Below are 20,753 nucleotides of genomic sequence, written 5' to 3' on the forward strand. Positions count from 1 at the left end.
ACCCCTAGGCTAGACGTTGTTGACTGAGGGAGAAAAAAGAGCTAGACAGTGCCTAATTTGTAAATCAGGAGTTGCAGGAACAAGTGAGCACGAGAGGGGGGTGACCTGCATTGCATGCATATCATCACATTTGCGTATTGGCATAGAACAGTAAGTAGAGGCATTTACAGAAGTTGCCCACATGGGAAAAAAGGTTTGTGGCCTAGGGTCTAGAACATTTTTGGCCTTTTTATAAACGCATTTAATGCAATTCTACGTCATTTTACGACTGGAGATTTTGGCACAATCTTTTTTAATGCTGCGTTCAAAACAACTGGGAACTCGGAGCTGGGCAATCTACGACTTCAGACTTCAGTGCGTTCAAGACAACTGCGAAATTGGGGAAAAAACGAGCTCAGACTGGAAAAATGTGTTTTGGATGGTCATCCAATTTGAAATTCCACATGGGGAACTCTGGCCTCTTCTAGAGCTCCGACGATCACTGACATCATGATTCGGCTTATTTTTTTTCGAGTTCCAAGTTGTCTTGAAAGCACAAAATGATAAATGACAGGCAATTTAGACGCTGACAAACTGAGAATCTGAGATCAATGAAAACGACCTTGAATCCATCAATAGCCTAGGCCTATTTAATTTATTTCTCGACAGCAGTAACCATAACTTTGGCAAATGTATTTCAACCCTTTGCGCGGCTCTATACGGACATTATGAACTGCAATGCTGGAGAGATGAGAGTTGCAGGCTCATGTCTATCGGAGTAGAGAGCGGGAGAGAGAGATAATAGAAAGTGAATCTCATTGTAGTGAGAGATGGGGGGGATTAAAGAAGAGGCAACTCGAAAGAACTTTGATCACGTTTATTAGAATCTTTACATTGCAAAAAGTGACAATTATTTTTCATGCCAGAAGAGGTACCGGATCCGGACAAAACGAAACTGTTCAAGACGGAGAGGTGCCAGATCCTGTTCCAGTAGGATCCGGCTAAAATTAAGTACTGGAGAGAGGGCAAGTGCTGAGCGATTAACCGAAATTTCGTTTTTTTTTTCTCCGGTTATTCAACAACTAATTGACCGATGTGGGTTCAATGACTTGAATTCCATTTAGTTCGTTATTTCTGTGATCCCAACGCGCCGTTTCTCCAGAGAGAAATCAAATCATTCACGAGAGAAATCAAGTCAAGAACTATGTGGGACACTGGGCTGAAGGGAGTTGTAGTTTTCATTAACCAAATATTCAACCTAGTTCAGCGCAGAAATGTCGTAATTAACTACATTAACCACGTTTTTATCAACAGTTTTTAATTTGTTCGTTCGACATGGTGGGATATTTTTGTCTGTAAAATTAATTATGCGAGAAATGGCGGTGGAAACGCCTTTATGCTCAAATATTTATGTCATTTCCATCATATCGAAGTAAACTTGTCACGCGATGATATTGAGTGTGGCCCTCCCACTACTACTCAGGAAACCATGCAGTTTCTTAGGCAACAGATTAAGTATATTATGAGGAATTTCACAGCGTTGAAAGTGCACGGTGATGAGCTTGGTGCTCCTTTCCAATAAATATCGAGGGTCTTATTCTGGTGACACGATGCTCAACTGCCCTTTTGACAAATACAAATATTCTAGATCTTATCCAAAATAATTGAATAATGTGTACTAGCCAGTGGCAACCCGTCATTTAGGGCAGGTGAGGCAGATGTCTGTCTTGCTATCCACAATAAAAAAATAAAAAAACAGGAACATTGTGCCATCTGGTTTGCTTAATATAAGTATTTTGAAATTATTTTTACTTTAGCAATTCCATTTATTTTTGGTACTTAAGTATATTTAAAACCAAATACTTTTAGACTTTTATTCCCGAGTGGCGCAGCGGTCTAAGGCACTGCATCTCAGTGCAAGAGGTGTCACTTCAGTCCCTGGTTTGAATCCAGGCTGTATCACATCCGGCCGTGATTGAGAGTCCCATAGGGTGGCGCACAATTGGCCCAGTGTCGTCCGGTTTTGACCAGGGTAGGCCGTCATTGTAAATAATAAATATTTGTTCTTAACTGACTTTCCTAGTTAAATAAAAATCTAATTACTGAAGTCGTATTTTACTGGGTGACTTCCACTACTACTTGAGTCATTTTCTATTAAGGTATCTTTACTTTTACTCAACTATGACTATTGAGTACATTTTGCACCACTGCAAGCTGGCTGTTCTTTCCAGCTCGGACAGAGATAAACTTTTACGCCTGCTACTTTAGGTTAGATACACACAGACTGCATAAACCACATAGGAGATGTACACAACACAACAATGAGAGAGGGATAGAGACAGTTTGTGAAAGTATGCCTTATCTCAGCCTGGTCTCATAGACTAGACGTAACATAGTAAATGTAAATCCGGGACCTCCAAATTAGTATGATGTGTTATGTTTGCTATGGTTACATAAGACAGAAGGTTAATTATGGCAAAAACAAAAGTTGGGTGGTTGGTCGGGGTGGTTGGGTCTAGCAACCCAAAGGTTGTGTCTTTGAATCTCATCATGTACAACTTTAACATTTTTGCTAACAACTTTGCAACTACTTGGCATGTTAGCTAAACCTTCCCCTAACCTTATCCCTTTAACCAAACTCCTAACCTCAACCCTAACCTTAACCCTATCCTCTAGCTTAGCTAACGTTAGCCACCTAGTTAACGTTAGTGTTAGCCACCTAGCTAACGTTAGCCACAACAAATTTGAAGTTTTGCAAATTCATAACATATTGCATTATTTGCAATTCATAACATATTGTACAAATTGCAATTAGCAACATATCATACAAATTGTAATTCGTAACATCATACTACATTGAACAAAAATATAAACTCAACATGTAAAGTGTTGGTCCCATGTTTCATGAGCTGAAATAAAATATCCCAGAAATGTTCCATATGCACAAAAAGCTTATTTCTCTCACATTTTGTTTACATCCTTGTTAGTGAGCATTTCTCTTTTGCCAAGATAATCCATCCATCTGACAGGTGTGGCATATCAAGAAGCTGAATAAACAGCATGATCATTACACAGGTGCACCTTGTGCTGGGGGACAATAAAGGGCCACTCTAAAATGTGCAGTTTTGTCACACAACACAATGCCACAGATGTCTCAAGTTTTGAGGCACCGTGCAATTGGCATGCTGACTGAAAGAATGTCCACCAAAGCTGTTGCCAGATAATTTAATGTTAATTTCTCTACCAGAAGCCACCTCCAACATTGCTTTAAAGAATTTGGCAGTACGACCAACCGGCCTCTCAACCGCAGACCACGTGTATGGCGTTGTGTGGGCGAGAGGTTTGCTGATGTCAATGTTGTGAACATAGTGCCCATGGTGGCGGTGGGGTTATGGTATGGGTAGGCATAAAATACAGACAACGAACACATTTTTATCGATGGCAATTTGAATGCACATAAATACCGTGACGAGATTCTGAGGCCCATAATGAGGCCAATATTGTTTTACGTATCTGTGACCAACAGATGCATATCTGTGTTCCCAGTCATGTGAAATCCATAGATTAGGGCATAATTCATGTATTTAAATCGACTGATTTCCTTATATGAACTGTAACTCAGTAAAATCTTTGAAATTGTTGCACATTGCATTTATATTTTTGTTCAGTATAATTGAAGTGTCCCAGATTTTGTTTGCTAAGTTACATCTACCCCCCAGTCCAGGTTGGTTATCTACTTTGAAGAGCTAGTCAAATTATTTTGTCAGACAGCTCTGCAACATACTTAGGCAGGCTTGCCTAGCTGAATAGGATGACTAAAGACAGTACAGTACAGGGTGCACAGAGATAACTTTGTCTGGCTAGCTGCTACTGCCTGAGCAGAGATGAGATGATGACTTTAAGGAATTAAAAATAATAAAGCCATCAAATAAAACGAAGTAACATACACAACTGAAATATTGTATTATTTCATAGTAATTTCCTATTTTTCTATTGATGTCAACTCAATGTGGACCTGACAGAAATAATTGAATGTGAATGTTCACTGTTGTTGGCTTTAGAATTTCAATTAAAAAGCTCTAAAATCATTTGAATGCGATTATTTCATAATGCATTTAATTTTGAAAAATGTTTTGTAAACAAAATAAAAAAAACATAATTCTTTTTTTATAATCGAACCCAAAACCGAATCGAGCTCAAAAAACACTTATCGCTCAGCACTAGTTCCATGTAGAACTCTCTGTGGAAATGGTTCTACATGGAACCTCAAAAGTTTCTATCAGGAACCAAAAGTGTTCTACTTGGAACCAAAAAAGGTTAGTCAAATGGTTCTCTTTATGGGGACAGATAGCACCTTTTTTATGAGTGTAGAGAGCACACAAGACATAGGGCATATAAGTCGCTTGGAGTGGTGAGAGACAGAAGGGGGAGGGAGAGTGTGGGGGAAAGAGACTGGGAGAGAGAAGCTGCTCTGTGTGGACTGTAGCTTGCAGCTGTAATTGTGGAAGAGCGAGAAAGCGTGCTCATGTGAGAGAGACTCAGAGACTACTAGAGAGAGAGAGAGAAAGCAAAAGAGGTTGAGAGAGAGAGAGAGAGAAAGATAGAGAAGGCTGAAACAGAGAGTGAAGTAAATAAAGAATGCAAGAAAGACAGTACAGTGACGCAGTGCTTCTCTGTCTACTGTAGGTGTACGAATTCTGTGGAGGCAGCGTGATACAAGGACTATACATTTCCTGTCTCCTATCAGCCGGATTTACTCCGAAAAGGGCATCAATGACCATTGGACCATATACTTCTCCACAATATTGCAGGCACTAAAGGTGGACTTTTAACAAGTGCAGTGACAATGCAGGTGAGATTCTCTTGATTGTTTATATACTGTACGTGTGTTCAACTGCATGTTGTATTGAAATTATAGTGTTTGGTTTGCTAGACTTGAAGTAAGCCTTTTTATTGAAATTAATCACTTGTGGTGCATGGCATTTCTATCTGTTTATAATCGGGAAAACTGAATATCTACTAGATGCCGAGTTATGTATATTTCATAAGCTTGCAGACTGTATGTTATGTTTGCGGTAAAAAAATATTAAACAGCTTCTGTCTGAAGCCAGATGATGTGTCGACAGAGGCTGTGTTGTTTAGTTTAATTGTGGTAATGAGCTGTTACTATGCATTTACTTATAATCTGAGATATATTTGATATGGCTTCCAGGTAAAAAACAAAAAACAAAGATGCGCTTTGGAAAGTGAACTTTTATGATTGAGTGTAGAGAACAATGACGTTCTGTGTCTCTGTATCGCTCTTCTTTCCCCTCTCTCATACCGTACACACAGATACAGTCACACTCACAAAATGTGTTGCTTTTGTTCAGTAAGTCCTGTGCTGCTGGCTCTCCCTAGAGCTGCAGACAGCAGGACAGTTGATGGAGTGACGTGCTCTGGGTGAGGTGCCTGTTCATTAGATGAGTGTGATTGAGACCACAGTATATTGACAGGGAGTAGAACAATGAGACTACTGTACATGGTTAACAAACACAACAAAGATCAACAGAGCAAGCGAGGAGTCACCTATAGATCCACGGATAGCTCGATTCAGGAATAAAGCGCCTTTCACAGTGCTCTTCACACATCCTGTAACAGCAAAATAAAATGGATTGATAGAGAAAGTAAGAGGTAGATGAGAGAAGGTGTGGAAAGAGAAGGCTGGGAAGAGATATGCAGTATGGGGGAGTCGTCATAGATTGAGTGGACTTTTGAGAAGGATCGAAACGAGATAAGGAGGAGAGGGAGTGTGAGAGAGATGAAGGAGTCACTGCTGTGTTCTAGTACAGCTAGGCCATGACAGTAAAGACAGCCCTGGCTTGGGGGGACATCGAGTAGAGATGGCCAGTCCATTATTCCTGCTCCAGGGTGGGAGCCCTGACCTAGCCCCTAATCCAACAGCCTTCCCTACGCCTCGCCTCTCACCCAAGGAGATCGCCACGGCTCTCCTCACACAAACAAACACACATCCACTGCATGCATGACAAACACAAGCTTCATGAGCCCCGTGGTCAGTCAGCCCTCCTTACCCAGCTAGCTACCACTGCTCCTCAAACGTTCACCACACACTTCTTCCTACCACTTAGGCATTTTACTTTGCACAGACGCCTGTATATCCATTTTAATTTGTATCAAGGGCATTTGTTAGTCTATTGTTATACTGCTTCTCTTTTGTCATTTGCATTGGTTTGGAGTTTGTGAGATTTGTTTTGTTGTAAAACTAAAAGATTGTGCGGATGAAGTCATGTCTTGCTGTGAGGATCAGTTGTGTAGTTGTTGTGACAGTGTCCCCCACAGCCTCAGGCATTGCTATGGGCACACAGGGGACATTTCCGCCTGTCATCTCCACTTTAGTTACAACCAAAGACGTTTAACAAGGGTACAGATCTTGTACCTCCCGAAGCTTAAAAGATAAATCTGTATGCCATCAAACAAAATGCTTTTTTTCTTTTGTTCAGCATTTTGATTTCAAGTCTTAGTCGTGCTTAATCCTCATATAATTGAGATGGAATGCACAGTGTAAGGCTCAGTTTAATTTATAATAATAGCTGTAATCAGATTTTCTATATCCCCACAGTTTTGAATTGGTCCACTCAGGGATCTTACCAGCTATAAATCTCAGTTATGTGCAGTGGTGGAAAAAAGTACTGAATTGTCATCCTTGAGTAAAAGTAAAAATACCTTTAATAGAAAATTACTCAAGTAAAAGGGAAAGTAAAAGTCTAAAAGTATTTGGTTTTAAATATCAAAAGTAAATGTAATTGTTAAAATATACTTAAGTATTAAAAGTACAAGTATAAATCATTTCACATTCCTTATATTAAGCAAACCAGACAGCACCATTTTTTTATTGCCTTTTTTTTTTACAGATAGCCAGGGGCACACTCCAACATTCGAACATCATTTAAAAACAACGCATTTGTGATTAGTGAGTCTGCCAGAGGCAGAAGGGATGACCAGGGATGTTCTCTTGATAAGTGTGTGAATTTGACCTTTTTCCTGTCTTGCTAAGCATTCGAAACATAACAAGTACTTCTGGGTGTCAGGGAAAATGTATGGAGTAAAAAGTACATTATTTTCTTTAGGAAGGTAGCAAAGTAAAAGTAAAAGTTGTCAAATATAAATAGTAAAGTACAGATACCCCCAGAAAATGACTTAAGTAGTACTTTAAAGTATTTTTACTTGAGTACTTTACACCACTGGTTATGTGTCATTATATAAGAGCATTAAATATTGCAAGTTGAGCTTCCACCTCCCATTATGGCCTGTAGAGTAAATTGCTGCTCTTAGTTGAGCTAATTAGTCATGGTGATTGGTCTATAGGCATGGTTCATGATGAACAAAACAATGCAGCCTCTCTGTCCATGTTGGATTCATTAGCTTCATTCAGCCTGTTGCACACACACATACGTCTGCGTTCGAGGATTGCATGGAGAGAAAAAAAAAACGTTGAATGTGCCGTGAAGGTTAAGGGCTCTATTATTTTGTGTGCATTATATTAAACATGTGAGGCTTGTCACTTAGGCTGGTCCTGCTGTGCCATACCGATAGTTCCCATGGCACTCATCCTCGATGTTAATCCAAAAAAAAAATGGACTCTGGTTTGTGAGGTGAACTAACCTTCCTACTTGGCTTGCAGAGACAAGGTGCTGTCAATTTAAACTTTTATTTTAACTAGGCAAGTCAGTTAAGAACAAATTCTTATTTACAATGACAGCCTACCAGGGAACCAGTCTTCCTTATTTAGGGCAGAATGACAGATTTTTTACCTTGTCAGCTCAGGGATTCGATCCAGTAACCTTTCGGTTACTGGCCCAATGCGCTGACCACTAGGCACTAGGCTACCTGACACCCCAAATAAACTGGATGTAATTAGCTTGAAGAATACTGTCAGTCCCTGGAGAACCCTTGATCTGTGTCCCTAACGTAAGATGAAGTGGGAGTGCTGCTGCCTGAGGAGCTGCAGCTGCAGTCAATATTAACTGGGCTGGGCTATTTTTACCCCCATTTTGTTTTTCCACTGAATTGGTCTTTTAACCCAAATATATATGAATTCTAGTCAATGGACACAATAAGCAAAAATGTGTGAGATGTTTGAAATGATTCCCTTTGTTTTGGGCAATGATAACTAGGACTGTAAATGTAGGAGAATTGTGAATTGTTTTCACTCAGTCGGATTCACAATGTTATTTTACGCATTTTCACATTCACATTTTTTAATTGAGTTTTCTTGCTTTCTGCTCACTGCAGCCAGTGTAAAAATCCATGGTCTTGTTGCGCTGATCTGTCAGTGTTCCCTCCAATTGACTTTTTCTTGCTAGATGTCTGTCTCTCTTGATATCTTCATGCACACCAGTCAAGGGGATATTGTGTAGGAGATTGAAAGGCAAAGGTATGTAGTTGTCAGCTGAAACCAAAATCTGGTTCTGAACATTGGGTACTCTTGGACTATTCGTTTCAAAGACAAGCATAAAAATGTTACACAATAACAAGATTTAGAAGGAACATCTTACCTCATACAAAAGGTACCTCTGAAATATGGACTATTTGATTACATACAGTCAAGTCCCAAATTATTGGCACCCTTGAGAAAGATGAGCAAAAAATACTATATAAAATATATAATACAAATACTACTAATTCTACAGTATTTGAATGCAAAAAAGGGAAAATTATATTATTTTATACTAATGCAAGTGCTCAGAGGAAGAGATTTTGTTAAACAAGTAATAAGAAATTATCAAAATGCGAGGATAACAACATAGCCTTAAACACTTTTTTTATGATGATTGGAGAACACATTGGGATGGATCTTAGACCACTCCTCCATACAGAATATTTCCAGATCCTTGATATCCTTCGTCTGTGTTTATGGACTGCCCTCTTCAATTCAAACCACAGATTTTCAATGGGGATCAAATCCTGGGACGGCCATGTCAAAATGTTTATTTTGTGGTCAATGAACCATTTCTTTGTGGATTTTGATGTGTGCTTGGGGTTATTGTCTTGCTAAAAGATCCACTTGCGGCAAAGTTTCAAGATCCCTCCCAATGTGTTCTCCGACCTCATAAAACATTTTCGAAAAAAAGCTCAGTGTCGTTATACCTGTATTGAAAACAGGGGATTCAGGAGAAAGATATGATCCCTTATTGATGTCACCTGTTAAATCCACTTCCATCCGTGTAGATGAAAGAGAGGAGACAGCTTAAAGAAGGTTTTTTAAGCCTTGAGACAATTGAGACATGTATTGTGTATGTGTGCCATTCAGAAGGTAAATGGGCAAGACAAAAGGACATCCAGCCAACTTGACACAACTGTGGGAAGCATTTGAGTCAACATGGGCCAGCATCCCTGTGGAATGCTTTCGACACCTTGTAGAGTCCATGCTCCAACGCATTGAGGTTGTTCTGAGGGCAAAAGGGAGTGGGGGGATCCAACAACTGAAAAAACACATTTTGCCCCAGGGATCCATGGAAGTTTAGAGGGTGTAATACAATACAATGTAATATTATTAATCTACAATTTATGTTATTAAACACTGGGCAACATGAGCCTATTGGTATCCACAGTACTCCACCTATTATACATTTCCCATCTCAATACTTCAATACTATATTTTTTTTACATAAATGCACTGTAATTTAAAGTAATTGTCCAGTGAAAATCAAACTTTTAAAAGTTAATGTTCTGTTAACTCATACCCAAATAATTTTGACTATACTCGTATTCGTGGCCGAAGCATTAATTGGAGAAAAAATACTTTAAAAAAGCCACCTCAAACTTGTATCTCAAACAGACCGTTTCAAAAATGCTTTTTAAATTAGATTTAAACATAATCGGTTCAAGGACATACATCTGGTGTATTAGAAGCATTTATTGGTACCATGATTGACTTTCTATTTATTTATTTCACTATTATGGGGGAATCCTGTTTTCTACTAACAATGCCTGTAGTGGTGCGGTCGGCCGTGAACGTCCATGGCTTCAATGAGAGGTGGCAGTCTGTCACGTCTGCTCCCGCTCCTCCCCTCCGGTGTTTGACGTCGCCGGTATACTAACCGCCGGTCCTGGGATCTCATTACGCACACCTGGCATCAATCATTACGAGCACCTGCACGTTGTCATGAGGCAAACCTGGACTCCATTACCTTACTTATTACCACCCCTATATCTGGCCCTCCCTTAGGTTCCTTCCCCAGTCCGTATTGATCCTGTGTACATGCAAAGACGCTACTGTTATGTTGTCTCGTTTGTTGTTTTATTAAACGTTTCACCTGCTTCTCAACTCACAGCGTCTTCATTACACAGTCGTTTTCTCTCTGCCTCATGACAACATGTGTAGAACTGCAGGATATTAGCGTTATAGTTGCAACAAGAAACATTTCTCTGCCCCATGACAAAATGTGTAGAATTGCAGGAAATTAGCAAGTTTTTTTTCCCTCCAAGAGGCAGACCTTTAAAATGTTCATTCCCAGGGCCCGAGACTTGGTTTGTCCGGCCTTGCACACGAAATCATGGTGAAACTCCTTGTATGATATTTTTTATCTCACTCGAGTTGTGTTCTGATTATGAGGGGGTCACTGATGAATTTGCTATCACAAAAAAGTTTGAGAACCCCTGGGCTAGTGGTTAGGGAAGGGTTAGCTAACATGCTAAGTATCCTAACCATCCTTTTTAATTTTCACATGTAGCGAGCGAAGTGTTCGTGTTGTCCAACCAACATGCGTAGTAGCTGAGTCAGACAATATAGTTTTCATGTTTCATAATTATCCTATTTCTCAGTGACAGGTGAATCAGTGAGTGAGTTGTTCAAGATGGATAAACAAAAGGCAAGATCAAGTGGTGAACAAAAACTCCACAAAAAAAGCTTTATCTGATCAAGCTCGTGCCAAATTACAGACGATAACCACGTCAGCAAAGCTACCACCTCGTCCTCGGCTGACGAAACACCATCGCAGGTGGAAGCTAGTAGGCCTAGTCATGCAGCAGCTAACACTAAAGCTTCCCAGTCCCCACAGAGATCTCACTGCCCGGGCCTGGCAATGACAGTGGCCTTGCTTCTCCTCTTCTTCCTCCCCTCAAGAACAGTGACAGTTCCTCTAGAGAGAGTACCGGTCCTCCTCTTCTCCCAGAAAACCAAGCTGATGACTGTCAGTAACCCAGAGGCGCTTATGAGAGTGACCACCCCCCCTTCTGTGTACACTGGTAAAAGCCTATGAGTGATGAGACTGATAGCCCTGACAGCTAGCCCCGAGTTCCAATGTGTAATATAAATAGGTTACCAGCTAAATACTGTATATATCCATAGATATGCTAGTAGGCTAGACTGCATTGTCTGCATAATGAAATGAGCCCTAGTAAGCTATTGCTTTGACAGTGGACTGATTATTTGGCATTAATAGACTGGTTTTATGGAGCACAAACGTTCTATCCATACTGTGAGAGAGTGCAAAGATGGCTCGTAGGCTATAGGTCTACAGCAAAGTTGTATATTCTAAAAAAAATATTTTGGGTACTGATTTAGTATGCTGTTGCATCACATTTATTTTACAATCTGAAATGTTTGAATTTTCCACTCTAATTACTGAACAAGTAAATACATTATTGCCGCCAGCCAGCATTCGAAATAGGAGCATTGCGACACCGTAGGCCTATAGCTTCATGAAACATAAACGTTAGACTTAACATGAGAAAATGAGGACCAAATAAAAATAAACATGCATCCATTCAAGCAAAGCTGCAGGCTACTAGAAGCACTAGCACCACATAATCTGAAAGGGGGGGGGCAAACTCCGACTTTGCTGGGGGTCCAGAGAAACTGCGCTACGCCAATGAACATAACATATACTAATTTGAGTGTCACAAATTTACATTTACTATGTTACGTCTAGTCTTTGAGGCCAGGCTGTTATTTTAGTATTTTCTTTTCTCATTTTTATCAAGGGTGCCAATAATTTTGGACCTGACTGTATATGGCAGTGAAACAAAACAACGGATCTCACAAATTCCCTAATCAAGCATTGTGATGTGCATTGAATATGATGTGCCTATGACAAATTTACAGTACAGTGCAACACCAAGTTTCTATTGTCACGTACACAAGTACAGTGAAATGCCATTCTTGCTGGCTCTTTCCCAACAATAAACACCATACATAAACCTGTGGGGTACACTGTGTACCTACAATGATTAAGGAAGTATACAGTCCATGTAATTTCCTTTGAATACATCATGATTGCCCATTTTGCAGTATATTCAACACCTCAAAAGCAAGCAATTTTCTTTATTGTTGTGTAATAATAGAGGTTGTTCGTTGATGGGGATTTGAGAGGTGTCGTAGCAGTGCCCATCTGCAGAACATACTGTATATGTAACTGCCAAAATAAAGGAAACACCAACATAAAGCGTCTTAATAGGGCCACCACGAGCCTCCAGAACAGCTTCAATGTGCCTTGGCATAGATTCTACAAGTGTCTGGAACTCTATTGAAGGGTTGCGACACCAGTCTTCCACAAGAAATTCCATCATTTGGTGTTTTGTTGATGATGGTAGAAAACGCTGTCTCAGGCGCTGCTCCAGAATCTCCCGTAAGTGTTTAATTGGGTTGACATCTGGTGACTGAGACACACACACAAACCTGTGTGGAAGCATCTGCTTTCAATAAACTTTGTATCCCATATTTACTCAAGTGTTTCCTTTATTTTGGCAGTTACCTGTAGGTCATTTTAGGAAACATATAGCTAGATAGCACAGTAGGTGATGTGAGTGTTATCATGCAAATCAACTCTGTACTATGTGTTACATAGCAGTGTTTGTAGTTTTCCTTTGGACAGGTTTGATGGTTTACCTTGGTTTCTAATGTTCCTGCTTGTTTCTCCAGGAGCATCTCCCAGTCCAGCACATGGGCACCAGGAGCACAAAGTTCTCCTAGTAGTGAGGTTTGTCCTGGGCCTCATCCGGACGACCATGACTGATCTCCTGGCCAACCTGAGTGTTCCATGGGGCACACAGGTGATTGTGAGCCCCAACCTGACAGCAGCAGCCCTGGTTGTGCCGGGGTCAGGCAAGTCTCTGGCCCCCTTCTGCACCTTCTGCTGCTGTGGCCTGCTGAACCGTACTCTGGCCGTGGTGTTTATGGTCAGTCTGGCCTTCGCCATAGTGGTGGGCAACGTGGTCACGCTCACCGTCTTCATGCAGACAAGACAGGTCCGCACACCACAGGGATACCTCAAAGGTAAAAAAAAAAAAAAAAACTCACTGATTCAGACTTGTTCATTCAGAATGAGCTCATTTACTCTCTAGAAATGCTGTTGATTTGTGATAGGAGAGAATGGTAGTCACAATATATTCACTGACATGGAAGAAGAACAACCTTTGGTGTTCTTGACACTGAAAGGTGAAATGAATTTAAATTCAAACAGCTTTCTGGTTGAATGTTCTGTTTCTAGAGTCGCATGTTTGTTTATGTTGCCTGCTGGTTACATTTAACTTTTTAGTAGTTTAGCAGATGCTCTTATCCAGAGTGACTTACAGGAGCAATCATGGTTAAGTACCTTGCTCAAGGGCACATCGGCAGCTTTTTCACCTAGTCAGCTCAGGGATTCAAACCAGAGACCTTTCGGTTACTGGCCCAATACTCTTAACCGCTAGGCTACCTGCCACCCTGTATTGGTTATATTGGCAGGATTCATTAAGACGGTCGGTGCTTGTTGTTTAGCAGAGAACTAAATCAGTCTTCAGTGCTGTTCAGTCACAATCAGGGATTCCTTTGTGCATTGCCTCAAAGGATGCAAAACCATTTCCACGCAGCACTGTAGATTTGTTTTCCATGGAATTGAATGTAAAATCCTCTTTTAGAACCCAGGGATTTGTACCGTATGTGGTTGAGTGTGAACTGTGAATGACCTTTCTCTCCTGACAGTCTCTCTGGCCATAGCGGACATGATGGTTGGAGTGCTGGTGGTTCCTTTCTCTGTCTACACTGAGATCTCTCTAATGGTGACCAGTTCCCCTCCTGTCTGGTACCAGGGGGGCACTGACCCCTCCATGGGGGGCCTGGTGGGACCCTGGCAACCCTGCATGCTGATTGGTCCAGTCTTCGCTGGCTGTACGTTTGTCTCCATCAGTACTATATTCCTGATGACGGTAGAGCGCTGTGTGGCCATCTTATGGCCCCTACATAAGGACCACCTGGTGACACGGAGACGCACCCTGTTTCTCATCCTCTTCTCCTGGGCAGGCAGTTTCCTCCTGGCCCTGGCCCCCCTCATCCTCAGCAACAACTTCACACTGGAGTACAGTGAGTGCAGCCGGATGTGTAACTACGTCCCCCTGTGGGACGGAGTCACTCTGCCCTCTGACGCCAACATCCTCCTGCTGTTCCCCGTGTTTGACTTTACGCTGCTGGGCGGCACCCTGGTATTCAACATCCTGTCCTTCACCAGCATCCGCCGCTACACACGCAAACGTAAGCTCATGTCAGAGGGGAATGTGGGGGTCGAGGGAGGGGGAGGCGGCTGCCAACATAGACCCTCCTTCTCTGACATCAAGGCTGCCAAGACGATCAGCATTCTGACGTTTGCCTTCACGGCTTCCTTCACCCCCATCGCTGTGTTTGTGCTGGGCAACGTGGTGGGCTTCACCTGGTGCAACTTCTCCTTTGTAGCCTTCTGGATCCTGACTGGGAACAGCTGCTGTAATGTGATAATATACAGCGTGAGAGACCAGCGCTTCAGGAAAGGAGTGACTCTGCTTTTTCAGAGGGAGCACTCACCTTCCCAGGGGGAGAAAGGCGGAGCTACCCCCCCCATTCACCTTGTGACTACACCCCCAACCCCACCTCCTTAAACTATTTTGAAAAGACAACCAGTGCCCCTTTCTTTAACTTTACTATGGAGAGAGGGATTTAATCGGCATTTAACTTCAGGTAAAAAAAAACATACAAAAAAGATGCAATTCTGGAAGAGGAATTGTTTCCATTTTTTTCACTGTGTCTAAATAATGAACATAACTGTAGCTACCTTATGGTATCTAGTAGTCGCCAGCTATTCCCAGCATCATTTAAATCATATGACTCAAGCTGTCTCATTGGACTAGGTGAGATATCTGTGGGGGATATCTTAATAACATGCACTTTATCATAGAGTTGTAAGTAATGTATGGTTTTCATTTGTTTTCTGACATGTTTTGTGACTGTCCAGAAACATGTTAATTTTGCACAATTTTCTCTATAATAGCTTTTATTTTTGCGATAATACCATTATATTCATGAGGAGGGCATAATCAAATGTGAGTGAATGAATTGTAAGAATGTTTTGAATCTAAATGACGAGAGATGTTGATGTTTTGTACAGTTATGGGCAATTCAACGGGTCCGTGATCTGTACTACACAGAAATGCATAATTATGGATATGAATGTCATTCTCTTCAAGGTTATGTATCCTAAATAGGTACAGAAAGGTTATATCAATATCTTCTTTTGCATATTTGGGTATTATTCTACACACTGGATATTATTTTAATGAGCTCTGCCTCCAAACAAGACCAAATGAAATCTGAACCAATCATAGATGTCTTTGTTTCACAAGTTTAGACATCAAAGTACAGCAGAGCACAGTAGAGTACAATACAGCACAGTAGAGTACAATACAGCACAGTATAATACAGCACAGTAGAGTACAATACAGCACAGTAGAGTACAGCACAGTAGAGTACAATACAGCACAGTAGAGTACAATACAGCATAGTAGAGTACAAATCAGTACAGTAGAGTTCTGTACAGTACAGTACATTCTAGTGTACTCACTGAAGTATGCTCTACTGTACTAAACTGTACTCTACTGTACAGTACTGAACTATACTCTTCTGTGCTGTCCAAACTGTGATTTGTGACTACTATTTCAAGGCACAAGGCCCAATGTTTCTTAAACTTACAGAAGGCAGAAACATTTCTCCAAAACGAAATATGTGTTGATATTAGTTGGCAGGGGTCTTTACATCAACATTATTGTGTTTTGATGTATTCTGATACCTTTTTAAGTCTTTTTCTGGTAGATGTTTTCTAAGCCCCCTTTTCCAGAAAATCAAAGCACTTGCTTATTCCTAATTTCTAGGATGGTAAAATGGATAAACAATATATATATATATATATATATATATATAGACTCTTAGCTTTCATTTGACACCCAATTTGACTTTCTCCTATGACCTTCACATGTTGGTGTTCATGGGTCCTTTCACATAAAATGTACCTTATTCATCTCATGGATGCCAGTGTATACACGGAAACATTTATATGAATGGTACAACAATGAATACGGAACATAAATGAAACATTTATAAATTCAGTGAAATAGACAAAACGATTCAGATGCCTTATCTTGTGTTTTGAGTGTGAATGCTTAGCGGCTGTAAAGTCACACCGTTAAAGGGGCTACATTTATTTCTGAATATTCTCATACCATTATATGTTGAGTATAACATTACTATTACTCAAGATATTCACAGCACTTATACAATGTTGATCAAATAAATGCAAATCAATTTATTTAAATTCAAATAATATCTAACTCAAAATGACATGACTTAAAGTAAACATGCTGATAAACATTTTGTAGCATTTTCAAAGAAATCAGGATAATTTCCATATGATCTGTACTAAAAAGCTGTTTTGGTACATTTGTACAAAAAAAAAAAAAAAGTATGAAATGTATGCATTCACTACTGTAAGCCGCTCTGGATAAGAGCGTCTGCTAAATGACAAAAATGCAAATGTAAATTTGGTCACAGTGGCAATGATAATATTTCATGAAAATAAAATATCTGTTTTGAAATATTTTACAAGCTTAGAGCCTGTACGGAGAGGCAAAGGTCGAGAGCCGTGCGTCCTCTAAAACACAACCCAACCAAGCCGCACTGCTTCTTGACACAATGCCCACTTAACCCAGAAGCCAGCCACACCAAGGTGTCGGAGGAAACACTGTGCACCTGACAACCGCGTCAACGTGCCCGGCCCGCCACAGGAGTTGCTAGTGCGCGATGGGACAAGGATATCCATGCTGGCCAAACCCTCCCCTAACACGGACAGCGCTGGACCAATTGTGCACCGCCTCATGGATCTCCCGGTCACGGCCAACTGCGACAGAGCCTGGACTCAAACCCAGAATCTCTAGTGGCACAGCTAGCACTGCGCCACTCAGGAGCCCCCTGTGTCAATATTTAAACACTGTACAGAACTTTATCAGTATTGTATTATTCATCAGATGATGACGTCAGATTTAGTCATAAATGCATTTGGAAACACTTCATTTTGGGAGTTTCTAAATGGTGTTCACTCATGAGAGTAATGTGTTCAGACAGTACTAAATATCTTTCAGGCATCTGCTCTAAAATTCACCGCCTCAGCAGTTACACAAGCTACACTAGAAACAATCATTTTCATCTTTTTGCCCCATCAGGATCCAACTTCCTTCCATTTGAGAAACGTTAGTGGAGAAGGGAACACCCTGCTAGCTGTAGTCAACAAGCCACTGGATGTCTCAGGAGTCCTGACAATGTCTACAATGTGATCTCTCACAAATCTTTATGATCCTTATGTTATTTTACTGTCATAGTTTACAAATGTGGTATAAAAAGATAACGTATAATATATTTTCATCTACCATTACTATTTATGTATGACCATGCCGTCCCAGAATGTGTGTTATTTTACTGAAAACAGATACCAAATGGTAGACCTATTAAATGGTAGACCTATTAAATGTACATATAATCAGGAAGCTACTCCTCACTACCATGTGCTGGCCTCACAAACTATGTCAACAACAGGGTTATTATGCCAACAATATATATTTTTTTCTCTTCTATTTTTTTAACCTTTATTTAACTAGGCAAGTCAGTTAAGAACAAATTCTTATTTACAATGACGGCCTACCACGGTCCACTAACCCGGAAGACGCTGGGCCAATTGTGTACCGCTTTATCGGACTCCCGATTACGGCCGGTTGTGATACAGCCCAGGATTGAACCAGGGTCTGCAGTGACACCTCTAGCACTGAGATGTAGTGCCTTAGACCGCTGCGCCACCCAGGAGCCCAATAAATAAGCCATGATTGGCACCAGGTCCATCATCACTGAGCAGTAAATGGCGTGTTTATTGAGAGAAATGCTCTTTGCTGAAAATTGAATATGTTAGATGCATGCTCCGTACAGCCATGCTTCATCTTATCCCCCTGGTGACAGAGAAGAGGGGGTGGTTGGAGATCACATTCCCTCCTTATAATCAGAGAACTCTGGAGATGCTGCGAGGGAGCATTAGATGGAAATGGATGGGGAGAGGCTGGTATGTCAGAGCAGAGGTCTGGCTGGCAGAGATGTGATAAAAGTATATTTCTCCTGCAGCACTACCATGACATAAATTATCTGACACATGGCTGGTCATGTGACAAGGCAAGGCTCAGGAGAACACTGGACTGTCAAATGAACCGCTTACTGGGAAAGAGAGAGATGGGGAGGAGGGAGAAAGAGGAGATAGAGAGAGACATGATTAAAATATGCTGCTGTTTGTTGTTAATTTCACAATCTAAAAGTGTACCTATATTTTGGGTTGTATCATTACAGCACAACTAACAGTCTGACAACAGTGTTTGTAGGTCTATGTTTGCATACTGTATATACCCTGCGCTTTGACTCTATGGCCACCAGAATGACAGCATTGTTCATTTCCCCAGGAACTCTGGACATTGACAGCACATCTGTGGTTTTTCTAATTATGTGTAACCAATGTGAAATGGCTATTTAGTTAGCGGTGGTGCCCGCTAATAGCGTTTCAATCAGTGACGTCACTCGCTCTGAGACTTGAAGTAGGGTTTCCCCTTGCGTTGCAAAGGCCGCGGCTTTTGTGGCGCGATGGGTAACGATGCTTCATGGGGTGTCAGTTGTTGATGTGTGCAAGGGTCCCTGGTTCGAGCCCAGGTTGGGACGAAGAGATGGACGGAACCTACACAGTTACATATGGTTTGAGATGACAACAATAAAAAAAAAATTGTGTTTAGGAAATCTCGAAAGTTACTGGCTAATTGCATCCTTAAACTGCCCCAGCAGACATCTCTGCCACCCAACCAGCTCTAAACCATTTTTTCCCCTTTCAGCTGAAAGGTAGTCATTAATGAGAGGGTGATCTCAGCTTATAGTTAAAGTTCCTCCTGCCTAATTGTCAATCTCAAATAGTTGGTAGCAAATATGCTGCCAGATAAAGATGAGAAACGCAATTATGGTAATGATTTCACTTCGGGCACTGTCGTGGGGTAATTTGACAGGTTGTATATTTTTCCATTAACAACGAGCAACTCTCTAGTAAACAAGGTGCTACTTTAAATGTCGTGTTAACCTGCTAAGTGATTCACAGACACATGTTAGGCTTAAAAGAAATACACACATGGGAATCATTGTATTGAATTTCTAATCTCTGGTAGCAAAAGCTATTATGTTTTGGTTCCCTTTGATGTTTTTTCATTTTCATGGTCTATTGGTGTGCCGGTGAGGGACAGAAACAGTCCTTGTAGGCATTTTAGCAACATTGTGTTTGGTGAGGTTACATTAGAGTTGGTTCAGCCATTATACACAGGTGGGAGCGCTGTTAGGAAGTCAGACAAATGCAATTTTTCTTGTGGCTACACCTTTATTGAAAAAGAGATGACGTAACCTGCTTGCTCTCGCTGTGTGACTTGCCAGTCTGAGGTTAGTGAACGTACCCATTCACATCGCTGAGTGAAATTGTAAGGTCAAAAACTTTGCAAGACATCAAAAAACGAAATGAAAATGTTTTACCATCTTGAAATTGTGTATTAGGCAATGGATATGACTTTAAGCTTGTAGTCTACCAAAAGATAAAGGTTGAAAAGCAGATGGACTGTAGAATTTTTTTAAGTGCTAAAAAAGTGAATTTCCCCATTGCAATTATGTTTCTAGCAACTCTGGAGATAAGGCAGGCTGGCATTAATCCCTCCTGTTACTCTCTAGAGAGTGAAGGTTTTGGATGCAAGGTGCCTGGGGGAAGCTCCTATCATTACCACCCAGGTAAATAGGACCCAGACAATTAACAGGAAGAACATTGCGTCAGCTACTGATAGCGCTCTTGGAACAACATCAACAAACCGACCTCCCTGTCAAATATCACCATTCATTCCTTTTAAAAACATTTTTTTAAGGACACAAAGAAAGATGCTTTTCTTTAAACAAACAAAATTAAATTTGCCAGTAAAAAAAAAGGAGAGACCTTAAGGCATTTGTTATTCACAGAGAGATTTGAATATGTTTACGACACATGCATGAAGCCAGCCAGTGTATTTTAGTCCCAGTTTGGAGAGCTGTCACAGGTTTGTTCTCTGAAGGTGGGGTGATTCACCATACAGGCCATTCAACGATCAGAGGCCCCATTGATAAAGACAAAGATCGATTCACTATATGGAAAATATTCATCCACCCTCAGCACCCTTGTGATGTGGAATCTATGTGGAAAATACATTGGATTTGAAAAAAGGTCATCAATGTAAACGGTTGTTTTGGTGTATTTTCACAACAGGATGTCATCATGGTAACCAAATTCCAACATACACAAAACATAAAATATGTTGAATTTGCACCTTTAAAACAACATCAGATCTTCTCCCATCCAGGGTTTTAACCAAGCCCTGCTTAGCTATGATATTAGTCACTGACTATTACCAAAATG

General features: G+C 40.8%; 1 protein-coding gene across 1 annotated transcript; it reads left to right on the forward strand.

Moving 5' to 3' along the window:
• Window positions 1–3,401: 3,401 nt before the first annotated feature.
• Window positions 3,402–17,662, forward strand: LOC106587251 (trace amine-associated receptor 13c). Its single transcript, XM_014175483.2, has 4 exons — window positions 3,402–4,295; window positions 4,666–4,831; window positions 12,902–13,255; window positions 13,943–17,662. The coding sequence occupies exons 3-4, from the start codon at window positions 12,988–12,990 to the stop codon at window positions 14,866–14,868; spliced, it is 1,194 nt and encodes a 397-aa protein (XP_014030958.1). The 5' UTR covers window positions 3,402–4,295; window positions 4,666–4,831; window positions 12,902–12,987; the 3' UTR covers window positions 14,869–17,662.
• The last annotated feature ends 3,091 nt before the right edge of the window (window positions 17,663–20,753 follow it).

Source organism: Salmo salar, chromosome ssa26, assembly GCF_905237065.1.
Source record: "Salmo salar chromosome ssa26, Ssal_v3.1, whole genome shotgun sequence".
Taxonomy (NCBI): Eukaryota; Metazoa; Chordata; class Actinopteri; order Salmoniformes; family Salmonidae; genus Salmo; species Salmo salar.

Excerpts from the sequence above, each read along its gene's own strand:
- LOC106587251 (XM_014175483.2), top strand. The coding sequence starts at position 12,988 with ATGACTGATCTCCTGGCCAACCTGAGTGTTCCATGGGGCACACAGGTG. Across the intron at positions 13,256-13,942 it reads ACCACAGGGATACCTCAAAG|TCTCTCTGGCCATAGCGGAC; the intron begins GTAAAAAAAAAA and ends CTCTCCTGACAG.